A 15162-nucleotide genomic window follows, 5' to 3' on the forward strand; every position below is an offset into this window, starting at 1 on the left:
TCCCAGCTGATCCACTTCGGATCCAGGACCTTGCTCATGTTCCTGGGAAGGCAGTGGAAGAGAGTTCACGTGCTTAGGCCCCTGCCATCCCTGTGGGAGACCAGGATGGAGTTCCTGGTTCCTGGCTTCAGCCTGGCCCAGTCAGTATCTCCCTCCATACTAAATCAAGAATAACAACCATTTTGGTGGGAAAGTTTGATTGATAGGCCTGAGAAACACACAGCAGGACTTTTGATTTCCAGTCTAGCGTGGAAGATGCTGGTAAGTCACTACCACTTCCCAACAAGTCATAAGCAGAATAAAATTAAAATTCAACCACTCCTTTTAGATTCCCAAGAGCTGTGAGTTTGTTTACAAGATATGCTTTTTAAAAATAAATATAACAGTGGGTGAAAGTATAAGGCTGGAAAGTCTATTGCATAATGAATATTAATCAAAAAGAAATATTTTATGACTTCATTAGCAACATAGTGTACAAAGTAAGGAGTACAAAGGACTACAAGAAATGCAATGAAAAAATATATTTATTTTTGTGCAGAAATGTTTGCAGTTTTCATTAACCTTTTGAAGACTTTTCATATATATGGATTTCAAAATTTTCTCCCTCAAAATGAATTTTATAATTCTATTCTTCATAAATTTATAAAGTACATTCCCATTACCAGAAAGTTTAGATACTTATTTTGATATTTATTCATATAAGATTGATATTGGTATGAAAGTTAATAAATGAGTCAATTCATGAAGGAAATAGAACAATTTTAACTATATATATGTGTGTATATATATGTATACATATATATATATTTCAGGCAATCATACGTTGATTTGCCACTTTGGACAACATGCCAAATTGAAAGTGACAAGCCTTTATTCAATTATCATCACACTGCAAGCCAAACAAAAAGTAGGCCCCAGAAATTCCGAGTGTCCTTTTTTCCTCTTGGGATGGTGCTGGTTAGAATCAAGTGGATGTGGTTCCTTTCAACTACTTTAATATCTAAGAGGTTGGTTTTGGTTTTTGTTTGTTTGTTTTGCCTACTAGAACCAATTTTGGCCTCTTTTGTGAACATCACTCCCAATGAGAATGCATGTTCTATACAATATGGTGAAGAGCAATGTTGATTAATTCCATGAGCTCCTTGCTATAATTCTTTTGCAATAAAATGTGTGTCCCTTACTCAGAAGGACATTGTATGTAGTATATGATACCTTTATGGTAAATGAGTCATTTTATAAGTTTACAGATGGTGATGCTGATAGAAGCCCTGAGGACAGCAAAGGCAAATTCTAAACAAATATCTATTTCAACTATAACAAATTCTTGCATGGTCCATGAGGGAAAGAACTGATAACCACTTGCTAACACTCAAAGAATTAACTTCTCTTTATTAACCTTTAGAGGAACCCAGAAAAGACTACATGTTGAGTAGCTATCAGCTAGTCTCCTTTCTGGATTACTCCACTTTGTCACGGGGCTTCTATACAAAGTGGTTTGGTAGCATGCATGTCGTTTATCCATGACATCAATGGCAGGGAGCAAGAATAATCAGGCTTCCACCACTACCAAAAAAGTGGCCAACCAAATGCAGAAAAGCAAAGGTCAATGTTAATCTCCAACAGAGAACTGTCCCCCAGGAGGTCAGTAATCCACCTGCTAGGTGGTTGATGACAGTGATGCACCTGATAAACATTGATGCTCTATTCTTACTGTTACCCCAAACACAAAAGTTGGCATCTTCTTCACTGATGTCTATCCTGACATCAATAAATGCTTGATTGCCTTTTAATATAACTTTTGATTACATTATCACGGAAAAGTCCTCCAATATTGAGGCCAATTTTATAATTCGTGCCCAGAAAACATCCCTTTTGTCGAGGACCAAAAAAATTTTCATTCAATCTGTATAAAAGAAGCAACAAAGGGCTTGCTTTGCCATGTTTTTCAAAAGCTCAGAGAACTTGATAATTTGAACTATGAATGAGTCCAATCATCCTGTACCTTTAATTCTCTATAGCATCAAGAATCTAGCAGTAAAACCCAAGTAGTAAGTTTTCAAGCAAAAATATAGTCTATAATCTGCCATTATCCTTTTAGGTCTAGGGGGGAATTGTGAGTATACGTCTTTGGGTGTTTAATATCTGCTTCGGAATGCTTAAATCAAAACATAGCAGAACAGCAGGCCTCAGGAAAATCCAGGGGTTTTGGACATAATGATGATGGCTGAAAACAAGTTAAATCTGTTTTCTTCTTACAGTCTGAGAATAGGTTAGAGTGACCCACATTTATATTAGAAGTCTGCCATTCCCCCCCGGCCCCAAGTCATCCAGCTAAACACCAGGAAGATTCTCTGTTAGGCAATAGAACATCCTTTCCTAAAAGAGCTGTGGCTCACAGGCCATGTTTCGTGAGAATCAACTCAGAGAATTAAGGAGGAGATCTCACCAGGTACCAACATCAGTTTCAGAGGAGCAGCACTGATAAAAGATGGGCCAAGGGCACTTTTCCTGATGTCACTGCCCCTGCTAACGCGCGTGGCAGAACTGGGCCATGAAGGCCCAAAGGAAATGGGAATTTAAAGCAATTATCTAAATAATTCAGACAAGGAGGTACACTGGGCCTTTCAAAGTCACCCATCTGAGCAGAAGGGGCATATGAATGCTTTGCTTTTTGTTAGTATTTATTAAAATGCCTCTCGGACACACACACACTTGATACTGACTCATTGAAAAAAGGAAAAATTGTACTGCTGGAAAAAGTAGGCTCATTGACAATAATCATATTAAGTAAATGTTCAATTTTCTTTTTGCTTTGTCCAATAGATAGTGCCTTTCCTCTGCCTAAGAAGCACCAAGTGTTCTTATAGTCATAGCAATTATAATTCTTATTTCTAAAACAATTTCCTCACTAAGTACCATGACTTTCCATCCCTAAGGACAAAAAAGCTGACATGGATACAAAATAAAGCAGGAATCAAAAAGGAAACAGCATTATCTATACTTCTGGGAAATAAAAAGACTTCACAAGGCGTAAAAAAACCATTTTATTCACAGGGTACGTTTCCAAATTTTCTCCATGTAAAGGAGGTAGAGAAATTGAGACTTAGTGAACTTTCTCACTGCCAGCCATAATTACAATGAAGACACCAAGTAAAAAGACATGTTTTCACAGCAAACCTCCTCCTATGACACTGCATTTAGATTCTGCATAAAGAAACAACTCAATAGAACCAGTAGACAGACACTAGTTTTTCAAGTCGCACTATAAAAAGTACCAATTAAAGGTTTTTTTTTTTCTTACCTGCTACATTTTATATGAAACTCTAAAAAAAGAAATGAGGAGAACTGATTTCCCCACACTTTCTGCCTGTGGAGTTTGGCTTTAATAGGAAGAAGTGATTTCATATGCACTTCAAAGATGACTTCCATTTTATAGCCTAATCTAAAATCTTCTCCAGCATTATTACATTCATGGACTGGTGGTCACACTACATTGTATAAGAAAAGAGGAATATCTGAGTTTTTCTATTTCTTCTGGCCTTCAGTCTCTGAAAAAGCAGCTCCTAACACAGCCTGCACATGTGTGGAATAATATATAATGTGCAGCTACAGAGTGAAGAGACCAGAAAGAAGTACTTGTTTCTAACGGTTTCAGATCAACAATGCAGTATTGGTAGCTAAGGTCTAGTGATATTCCAGATTCTTCAGAGATAAAGCAGGCTTTTCCATGGAACTCTACTGATTTATTCTCTCCCCTTCTCCCTAGTCTCTGACTGCGGTGTACCCCAGTGTCCACAGATCACCCTAAATTGTGACTCCTGTATCGTATGAGGGGAGTGGCTTGCAGTAATCTACCATCAAGACAGCCCATGGAACCGATGCTTAAGACTGCATGAGGAAGCGACTGATTGATTCCTTGCTTCCAGGAACACTAGAATTTGCTAGAGAAATACACATTCGTAATTTTTAAGTCCTCATGTAGCTATCATCTAAGGAGCTTCCTACCAGAAGGCTCTACTACTTCAACAAGGAATATTTACATATGGTTATCAGACTTCTCCAAAGCCTATGTAGACAACTGTGCATTTCTATAAAACAGTCACATTTGCTACATTTGTCAGTTCTTGCTGATGATACACATACAACTTGGAACACAAGTACATCTCTAAAGGGACAGAAGCGCATCAAAGACACACATAAGAAAGTGGTAGTCAAAGCAGAAAAAGTTAAGGCACCCTCTGCCACTTCCCAGCCTCGTCCAAGCAGCCGTCTCCATAAATAACGTTAACCGGCGTGCATCTGAATCTGTGTGCTAAGTACTCTAGTACACAGGGGAGAGAAAGCAGCAGGATCTGCTTTAGGGACGGTGGACCCACACGTTTCTTGCTGAAGAAGTTGTGGAAGCAGGGGACTGAAGTCTCCTCCCTCTAAGCTACACACAGCAATGGGGACCACATTTCAGAGGGTCACGTTTATGGCGGCACTTCCTGCTATCCCTTCCCGTCACTGGGACAGGAGATCTCAGCCGTAACCTTCTTTTGGGAGGATGCACTAAAGCCCAGATGAAAGAGTGACATGGAAATGGGAGTGCTCCTTTCACTGGTTTCAGCCGCCAAGGAGCGCAAGGCATGGTGGGACAAGGAGGTGGGGGCCGTGAGACTGACAGGGGCAGAGCGGAAAGCAGGTGTCCCCCCACCCCCGGAGTCTCACACTCTGGCTCTCCTGCTCTTTCCTCCAGTGGCTTTTCATCCTTAAACCTAACAACGGGATGATTATATATTTCCTTTAAAATATTTTCAAAAAGCTTCACTCTGGGCTCTCCAACCTCTCCCTCATTCTTTGCTTAGCGGCCATCTGAGCACCCTCCCCATGCTCCTTTCAAATTAAAAGCCATGAGTTCAGCCTGTTTTGTTGTAAATGCTGGTTAATCCTTTTAAATTATAATTTTGTTTTCCGGGCATAGAGATTTTCTCTGCCTGGGATTAAATCACATCTCTTATATGTTTCTTGGTATTGTCCAAAACATATATATATTTTTTTTTAATGAAAACTACCTGGGTTAAAGTCTGAAAAGAGGCAGAAAGAGACAGGATTGAATGTAATTGGCTATCATTCCAGAAAACTCCCAGAGAGCTTAGCATCATTGATTCTAGAACGCCCACAGCTTCAACGGGAAAACACAATCGAAAAGGCTTTAGGCACAGTCTTAGGGTCAACAGGGACACAGGCAAGTGGATGAATGAGTGACCATAAAATGTAATTCCCCTACCGTGTTTCTCAAAGGCTTTGGCTACTATGCAAATGTTCACAGGCATCAAATGTCAATTTATGTCATGTGTTCCTTAAGTGTCAGGGAGAGAAGAAATCAGAAATGCTGGTATAAGAAAGGAAGGGAGGAAGGGAGGAAGGGAGGAAGGGAGGGAGGCAGGAAGGGAGGGAGGCAGGAAGGGAGGGAGGGAAGGAGAGAAAAACCGAGGAAGGAAACAGAAGCCTGCATTGTTCCTTACGGTAATGATGATCAGAGGTCCTGTTATGTTTAAATAAGCATCCCATTCATGCACTTGCCTCAGTCTCTCACCTCTAAGATGTATGTAAAAAAAAAAAAACCTCAAAAGACAATGCAACGATGGAGATGAAGCAGACAGTATCCATTTCTAACAGGAAGGAAAAAGGCTGTGGAGATTCATGTCTCCATCAACTTATAAAACAGGAATTTTATAACATTCAACCTGTAGTACTGTGTCCTCACAGTGAGGGGCATCTAGGCAGAATATCTGACATCCCGCTAGCTTCAAGAACCCAGAAAGCCCATCTGAATGAGGAAGAAAGCCCTGCTTTTCATAAGCCAGGGCAGGGTTACAATCAGGTCAGGGTGACCAGACTCTAAGACAAGACACCCAAATTTAGAGAGCACAAGTTAAACAATAGCAAAACAGATGAAGGCAGTAGAACATTTTAAGGTCCTCAGCACATTTCTACAGCACCTCGCTAGTCACATGTATCAGCTCAAGCTTAGAGCCAAGCCTGCTCCAGGAACAGGACGGAGACGGACAGTCAATGTCAAGGGCAGAGACCTCTCTGATTCCTTGAATGCTGAGAGCTCCGGGGTGTGATGATTCCCTCCCCGGCACATGGCAGAATGAAGCTGTCAACACTGCTTGTTATATTTAATGCTGACTCCAGCTGCAGGCAGCCTGAAATTGGTAACTCACTTCCAACCAGATGCGCACCCACCAGAAGTCTTTGGATCTGAGAGCTGACCTCTACACTAGCAAGGTACAGAAACGATTAAGGCAGTATTACTCCCAGTCTTCACTCTTCCACATACTTGTCCCCAGAAGTCCTTACAGATCCTGCTCTTTGGACTTGTACAAACACAGGGCAGATTCTACCTGGGTCTGGTGGGAAAGTCTTAGAATTCTGAACTGGTGACATCTTCCCCTTTAGATTTCTTCCAACACAGATATGTCTGTTAAAAATTTCACAAACTCCTATTTTCAAATAGAAATTTAAACTCTTGGTTTCCAAACAAAGGAATAGTAGGTTGCATACAACAAAGATGTAAAACTACTCAAGGTGTTGATGAGATGTCATTACTGTTTCCATTTTGGATCACTTCTATCATTCCTTTAAATCCTTTGTCTAAGAATATTTTTGGCAAATATGGAACCCCATGATTCTTTCAGTCATTCCCCATGGCAAACCACACTGCTCAGCTTTCTTCAGGTACAAGTTAAATTCAGCCTTAACAAGGTCTTAGCCAAAAGAAGGGCATCAGACTTCACAAAGCCAAACAAAAGGGACTGTTTGAACATCTGTCATTTTCAATCATTTATTTCTGACCTCTGCTAAAATAGCTAAAACTGAACTGTACAGAGGAAAAAACCCAAGGAGTACCTCCTAACATTTTGTGTTAAGAATCACGCAATTGAGATGCACAATTTGGGTTTTAACTTTCGGTAAAATATTCTACAGGATGCATGCGCATCCAGGAGTTCTCTTCCATATAAAAACCCCTCAGATAAAACACGACTTTTCTTCTTGTAGAATGACTTAATCCTTCACCTATCTTACTTTTATGACATCTGGTCAAAATAAAAGAGATTATCCTTTTTCATGATCTTGCAATCGATGCAATTCTCAAATTGGGGCCAATAAAAATTAAGACTTTCCTCCCTTCTATTTGCCTCCATGAAGCAAACTACTTTTTGCCATTACAAAACAGTTTACAATTTAGCCTGATGACAGAAAACGATGCTCTCTCTTGGCAGATGTGCTCAAAGTGATCAAGCATGAATCACTTACTGAACGCACGTACCATAACCTGGACGTTCCCTGAGCTGAATCTTATGGGCTGGTACTATTAAAATATAACTGACCAAACTTGGTAAAGTACCTGATCCAATTCTGCGGGTCTTATATTCAGGAAAATAAAATAAAATTATGGGAGTTTAGAATTCGATAGAATCACAGAAATATGTCACAGTACCTTACAAGATAATTCTCAGATCCTTGGAATCCTCTCAGATCCCAATTAAGATAGAGATGTCTAGCTTCATGCCCCCACGCCCCCCGCACACATTCTTGCTTAGTACATTTATCTGACTAGCCGCAGAAAAAAGCATTTCAGAGCACACATATGAACTCTGGCTAGAAAGCAATGCCAAACTGTAACGCACCCTAAGGAAACACGTTCATTAAACTGTAGTCATATTTTGAGTGCTCTGAGCAGGTATGCATATCCGTGAGTGAAGATAATGTGTAACAGTCAAAACTTCACTTGGGTAATTACTTGCTAGAAGGGGCCAACTTGTGCCTTGTATGATGTTTTAAAAGGATCCTTGGCCTCTCCGCACTATATACTAGTAGCACCCTTGAGTCATGGCAATGAAAATATTGCCAGAGGGAAGAGGGGAATCACTCCAACTGAGCAGCTCAAGTCTAATAGAACATTCCCAGGACTGGCCATTTCCATTTGCCCTTCAGAAGCTACAGAGCATAGTTTGACAAATGTATCAGCTACACATGGTGTAAAACTAGTGCATGAATGTATTCCAGGAATCACAATAAGACACAAAATTTCCAGGTTGCATTTTTGATGGAATGATAATATAGGCTTTCTGGAACTCATTAGTTACATTTGAACAATTTTAATAATTAAAACATTAATCTGAGTGACATTTTATTAACTTTTATATATGGTTTTTTGTTAGCCCTTTTATATTTCTAATGAAGTGTATTAGTAAAAATGTATTCCTGTCTCAATTATTAAATAATAATAGCTCAACATAGAAAACATAATCAGGGTTGCAAATAAAGTGAATATTAACTCAGCTCATAGTAATGTTCTCATTAGATTTTGGTTGTCAAGTAGGATCAAAATAGCAAACCATTTCTGGACAGAACTGATGCTAATTCTTAACTTTTTAAGTACCTATATAACCTATGTATGTCAACCAGTTCTACTTTAACTGCTGACTTCTATAATAATCTCGATATTCAAACACATTTAAAACTGCCAACTCCAATGATGAAGAATTTTCTCAAGGGCTTTGCTATCTTGACATCTTGCAAATTAACCCATGGAAAAACGCCACTTGTTTTAATCTGTGTGAGTTATAAGATACTAAGTTTATACCACAAAAATTGAAATCAAGCATCTTGGTACAGTTTACCAATATTTCAGTGACATTTAAAATGAAGATAATGAGCTCTAGTAAGTCCTTCCAAAGCCCAAATATGGAAGGCAGCTTTGCCTCTCTCTTACATGTAAATGCAATTTAATAATAGAGTTTTCTTGTTGGATGTCAAAGCAGTGTCACAAGCTAAGTAGTCCTACCCGCTACTAAGGGAACCAGCCACTATTTGTACAAGTCCCACCTTGTGCCTTGTGTGACCATGGCCAAAGTGGGCCCATTAAGGACATTCTGGGGGAGGGGATTTCAAAAGGAGTAGAACACTCTGCTTATTCAGGTAAGCACCTGGTGGGGCTAAGACCTGCATCTCACGGTGGTATAAGCCTTCTGCACTCTCAGTAAGCTAGCCTGTCTTACAACAACACATAGGGGACAGCACATGATACACTGTGGCTTTCCAACACTGACGACAGATTTTTGCTGTATCAAGTCCTGGGGCTTCAGCTGTCACAGTTGCTGGGAATGAGCTTTGTTCACGGTGTGTGTGAAAGTGTATGTGTGTACATGTGCCCATGCCTGCCTGCATGTGTCCACATGCGTGCTTTACCTTAGAGCGACTATACCATGGTATCATCCAAAGGGATTTACCTTCTGGCCTGTAATCCAAAGACTCTACATCACTGTGCTCAGCTTCAGCCCTGAACAATAAATTATGAAGACAATTATGCCAGTTCATACACAACTAAAGCACTTGCACTTGGTCACTTCGCACTAAAATCATAGTAACAATGCAAACAGGCTTACAGACCTAAAATTGAGTTTACAGCTTACATTCTGAGGAGGGAAAGTGGCTCATGTTTTCCGGACTGAAAATCAACACAGTCTGAATTCAACATTGCTTCACGTTGCCTAAGCAGACTTGACACAGGGGGAAGAAGCAATTCTTATTTAAACTTTTTTAAACGGATGCGAACTACAGTTAATATAGACTTGGTTCAACAAACCACAATGATCAGCTGTAGCATTTTGTACCCCTATTACTCAGTAAGGGATTTTTTTTTTAAATCTACCCCATACCCATGGCCCCGAAATAGGGCAAAAATAAATAATGCTTTTTAAAAAACCTATAGTTCTAATGCCGGTCTTAGTAAGACAGGTTTTATTATTATCATGAAGCCGGTTTATGTTGACAATTGGCAACACGTCTGCCCCTGCAGGTAGACTTTATTCTACCTCCTCAGCCTCAATGACTAGAGTTTGCCTTGTTTTTCAATTGCATCTTCGAGATGTGACCCATGGACGTGTGCTTCACAAACACTGCTTCATCAGCCTTGTACTAGTTGCAAATCCATGGCGGGTGATAAAATGTTTCACAGGCTAGTTCATTTCTTGTTTGTCCTCCTAGCCATTACTAAAAGCAAAGTTTTGCATGGAGTTTGGTTGTCCTGTTTCCCAAGCGGTCTCTGAAAATCCATGAAACAGCGTGACCATTCCCCTTCTGCAGTCATGTAGAAAAGCTAACAAAAATACCCTGGCTCAGTCCTTCCTTCTTCCACTGTCCCTAGGAAGTGGGCTGGAGGGAGGTATCCTCACACGGGTCTAGCTGCATTCTCAATGCACCGACTTTGTGCAGATACCAGAGCTGGAGAAATTCCTCCGGCATAGCATGGAAGCCAGAGAAGGGCAAGACGTTGTCATAGTAGTGGTGGCTGATGGGCTGCTCGTGCATATCCACAGAGAAGGGCCAGAAGCCATAGAGGACCACCTCTTCGCACAAGCCCAGGGCTGCGCTCACCAGAAAGAGTCCTGTGGACAGGCGCTTGGCATGGATTCCCCTGCTTTTCCAGAACTTTCCAATGCTACGGAGAAAGTTGGGATTGGCAAAAAGCACTGTTTGGTTGGCACCGACATCTGACAGTGTATAATAAACCCGGAGGGATGGCTCGGTCCCCGTCTTCATAGAAAAGGCAGGCATGTAGATGTAGCTGTGGTTATAGATTTTCATGTTGTCCACAAACGTCTTTCTGGACCACAGCAGGTTTTGAAACCTATTAAAGAGAATAAGCAGCTCCATTAACCCTAGAGAAAAAGGAACTTAGCAAAACCCACTTTACTGTCTTCTCATGACTCTGATAGTCAAACAATCTCAGCAAAACACATGAAACACACTACACTTATGTTTAAAATCCTCCTTGAATTAACCAATTATCTCTCATCAAGCAGCCTGCCTTTCCCCTACCCCAATGCCTTAAACTTAGGTTAATACTCCTTAATGAGATTCTCTCTGAAGTGAAATGCATTGTATGTTCTGTTCTCTTCCAGAATACATTTTTCTGGAATGTAATAGGGGTTAATACTCATGAATTTCTAAAGGTTGTTGGCTGTGATTTTCACAAAAGCTCATTGTGTGGCCAACATGAGTACAGGCCTGGTCTCTTCCTGCATATCAAAGCACTGATTCTAAGTTAGGTGCTCCCACCACAATTCTATGAGTCTCCGAGTATTCAGAAGAGTCAATGCTATGCCTTAACTATAATACTACATGGAGAGAAGAAAGACTTGTCACTAAAATGGCAGACTTGCCCAGACTGCCTGCTCCAAAGAACTTGTACTTTCCTATGCTCTTTTGATTTACATTTATATCAAGACAGGACTGCTGGTTCAAATATAGTCAATTTAAGTTTATGATAAATAGTCTACACATCAAACATTGAGGAATTAAAAAACTAACGGTCCACTTTTTGGTCGCAAGAAATTCAAGTCCAGTTCAAGACACAAAAGTAAAAATGAGTCAGATATAGTGTTCTAAACACAACACTGATGAAAAAAATAATTCTGTGTTGGAAGAGGGAGCGAGGTCTGAGAAAGCCACTGAGAGGGGGCACTATTTAAATACAGTTGCCTAGGGAAACACTAGAGGTAACAGCAACTAAGCTAGCAGGCACAGTAGACAGGTAAGAATGCAAGGTGTACTGAAGCAATGAGGATTGTGTCCCTAGAATGGGGGAGGTAGGATTGGTGGGAGCTGGATTGAAGATAAAGTGTACCATGAAAAACCTTTCATGTGTCTCTAACTTGCTTGGATATCACTCTGTTGTGAACTGGAACTTTCAGAGCAGTTACTACTTATGTTTTATCACTCATGACAGCTGTCAATCAGTCTGTGTCAAAGAACGAACCCTGGAAGTACAATCATTCCTTGGTATCCATGGAGGAATTGGTCCTAGAAGCCCTCAAGATTGTCAAAACCTGAAGATGCTCAAGTCCCTTATATCAAATGGCATTGTATTTGCATAGAATCCTCCTATATAAGTCAAACCCTCTCTAGTTGACTTAGAATGCCAAATACAATGCAAAAGCTATATAGACAGCTGTCACGCTATATTGTTTAGAGAATGATGGCAAGAAAATAGAGTCTGTACATATTCCATATGAATATAACTTAACTATTTTCCTGTATTTTCAATACAAAGTAGGTTGAATCAATGGATGCAGAACCTACAGATATGAATGCTGACTGCCCAAGCTGATCTGAGGCAGAAAGAAGGAAGAGCTGCTGAGACAGCAGAGGGAGGCGGGCAGGCAGAGAGAGAGAACAATGAACTAGACCAAGGCCTTGCCACCAGTGCTTTCTTTCAGGACAAGGGAGCTGCTCATCTCAGGTTATGTGCAGGTGGAGCAGCAGCATCCCCATCTAAGAGCAGAGCAGAGCAGAACCACGGCCCACAGAGTGAAGTATGGCCCGAGTCGTACATAGGCTCATCATAAACACATGAAAATCAAATTCTGAAAAGCAAAATGCACAGGACTGTCTCAGTAACAATCACTGTTAGTTGCTCTGCTTGCCAAGAAAGAAAGGTGTGTTTCACAAGCCAGGGAGGAAGAGAAATCTGCCCAGTTTTCTTTATGTCCTTGCCCCAGTAGCCTACTATAGCAATTTGTCCTGGCCCCTGAAAATAGAGAAATAACAACAGGGTCTTTGAGTAGAAGCTCTGGACGGTGGGGGAAGCCATGGGAACACATTCAACAATTTCCTGGAGCTCGGCTGACCTCTCCCACACAATTTCCTGCTTCCCAACTTCAAAATGGGCTCTTCCCAGCAATTCCTTTATTCTCTCCTCGACTTACCCAGATCTTCTACTCTCTCTGGAAAATCATGAATGCTTTACCAATCATGTGGACACACCAGGTAGGTAACCCCCTATGTCATTTGAACATGGTTCTCATGCTTTGGTCATAGCAGCCTGGAGAGGTCTCTGCCACCACAGCTGCCAGGGTTCTGGTCAGAGTCACCCAGGGAGCTGAATGTGCTATCCAACACTTCTGGTGATTGTGCTCCAGGCATATATGAGATGCACTTACTTAGAAGACCAATGCATCAGTGTAAGTTCTCTACCTCTCTGTGTCTATCCCTCAACATCTTACTTAACATATTCTAATTGTATTCTTTTTTTAAAAGATTTTTTTTTAATTTATTTGAGAGGCAGAGTTACAGACAGTGAGAGAGAGAGACACAGAGAAAGGTCTTCCCCTGTTGGTTCACTCCCCTAATGGCTGCAACAGCTGGAAACACGCCGATCCGAAGCCAGGAGCCAGGTGCTTCCTCCCAGTCTCCCACGCAGGTACAGGGGCCCAAGCACTTGGGCAATCCTCTACTGCTTTCCCAGGCCATAGCAGAGAGCTGGACTGGAAGTGGAGCAGCCAGGACTAGAACCGGTGCCCATATGGGATGCCAGCGCCACAGGCAGAGGATTAACCTACTGTGCTACGGTGCCAGTCCCTCTAATTTTATTCTTGATGCCATTTTCAGAGGGAAAAAGCCTCCCTCTTTCCCTTTATATATGCAGTTCTAAAGTGGGGGTCGTCTTCAAAAATTCAGTATTTAGGCTGGTACCGTGGCTCAATAGGCTAATCCTCCGTCTGCGGTGCCGGGACACTGGGTTCTAGTCCCGGTGGGGGCGCCAGATTCTGTCCCGGTTGTCCCTCTTCCAGGCCAGCTCTCTGCTATGGCCCGGGAGTGCAGTGGAGGATGGCCCAGGTTCTTGGGTCCTGCACCGCATGGGAGACCAGGAGAAGCACCTGGCTCCTGCCTTCAGATCAGTGCAGTGTGCCAGCCTCAGTGCGCCGGCCGTGACGGCCATTGGAGGGTGAACCAATGGCAAAGAAAGACCTTTCTGTCTCTCTTTCTCACTGTCCACTCTGCCTGTCAAAAAAATTTTAAAAAATTAAAAAAGTAAAAAAAAAAAATCAGGACATCTGAGTTCGTGTTCCCTTTCTCAAAGCTGACTGATTATTCCTCAAAGGGGGTATGCTTCTCTGAGTTTTAATAGTGAAAAGGAACACACATACCTGATTACAGTCTTAATTTTATTGACACTGTTAAAAAAAGGCCTATCTATTACATTTTATTATTATCCATTCTTTTTTTTTTTTTTTTTTTTTTTTGACAGGCAGAGTTAGACAGAGAGAGAGAGACAGAGAGAGAGGTCTTCCTTTTGCCATTGGTTCACCCCACAAATGGCGGCTACAGCCAGCACGCTGCGCTAATCTGAAGCCAGGAGCCAGATGCTTCCTCCTGGTCTCCCATGGGGTGCAGGGCCCAAGCACTTGGGCCATCCTCCACTGCACTCCCGGGCCACAGCAGAGAGCTGGCCTGGAAGAGGGGCAACCGGGACAGAATCCGGCGCCCCGACTAGGACTAGAACCCGGAGTACCGGCGCCTCAGGCAGAGGATTAGCCTAGTGAGCCATGGCGCCGGCCATGTACCTATCCATTCTTAAACAAATGACTGTACAAAATCAATTTAATTCAGTAGTTATGGTTTAATAGGGTTGGTTTTGATTTTTACTAAACTGTTATCAGACTTAAGTAGAATGATAGGAGTGCTGCAGAGAATGATCACTGCAGGCTCACACCCAGCCACTGGCCAAGCCCTTAACTGCTCCAGCTGTTCCTCTCCATGCACTCGTCCAGTGCTTGCTTTGCACATACACATTCCTTTCTGCCTCTCTGCCCATTACCTTGGGGGAAGTTCTGCCCATAAATCAAGACTGCACTTAGGCTTCTCCCTCTTACACTCATCTAACTCCCTCCCAACTTAAGCCTTCAAAAAGTCTCTTTTTGAGCTTCTCAATACCAACTGCTCACATCCTTCAAGACTACATCTCCTTGAAGACCAAGGGAAGGCCTCATTCATCCTATAGCCTACACAGCCCAGCTCAGCAGAGCCGTGTACCAGACAAATGGGAAACTAAGACATACCAACAGAAAAAGAAGAAATGAAATCAGATCAGCCTATGAATTATTAAAATAGAAATGATTAATATGTAATGAATATGGCCATGAAAGAAAAGACCAAATGAACAGAATAGAGTGGAAAGCAGAGAAATACAGCACGTTTTATCAAAGAATTTATTATTTGAAAGTGCATGTATAAAACTAATAAAACCTTTAAAATTACTTAATAAACAATATTGATATAGCTAACTAGCAATTTGGAAATGTGAGGGAGGAACAGACTCACGCT

General features: G+C 41.5%; 1 protein-coding gene across 1 annotated transcript in view; it reads right to left on the minus strand.

Annotated features, from left to right (window-relative positions):
• Positions 1–9772: 9772 nt before the first annotated feature.
• ST8SIA1 (ST8 alpha-N-acetyl-neuraminide alpha-2,8-sialyltransferase 1) overlaps positions 9773–15162 on the minus strand; it is a 140796-nt gene continuing 135406 nt past the window's right edge. The window contains exon 5 of the mRNA XM_002712716.5: positions 9773–10684. Coding sequence (XP_002712762.1) covers positions 10198–10684 — 487 coding nt within the window. The 3' untranslated portion in view covers positions 9773–10197. The remainder of the gene's footprint in view (positions 10685–15162) is intronic.

This window comes from Oryctolagus cuniculus, chromosome 9, assembly GCF_964237555.1.
Source record: "Oryctolagus cuniculus chromosome 9, mOryCun1.1, whole genome shotgun sequence".
NCBI lineage: Eukaryota > Metazoa > Chordata > Mammalia > Lagomorpha > Leporidae > Oryctolagus > Oryctolagus cuniculus.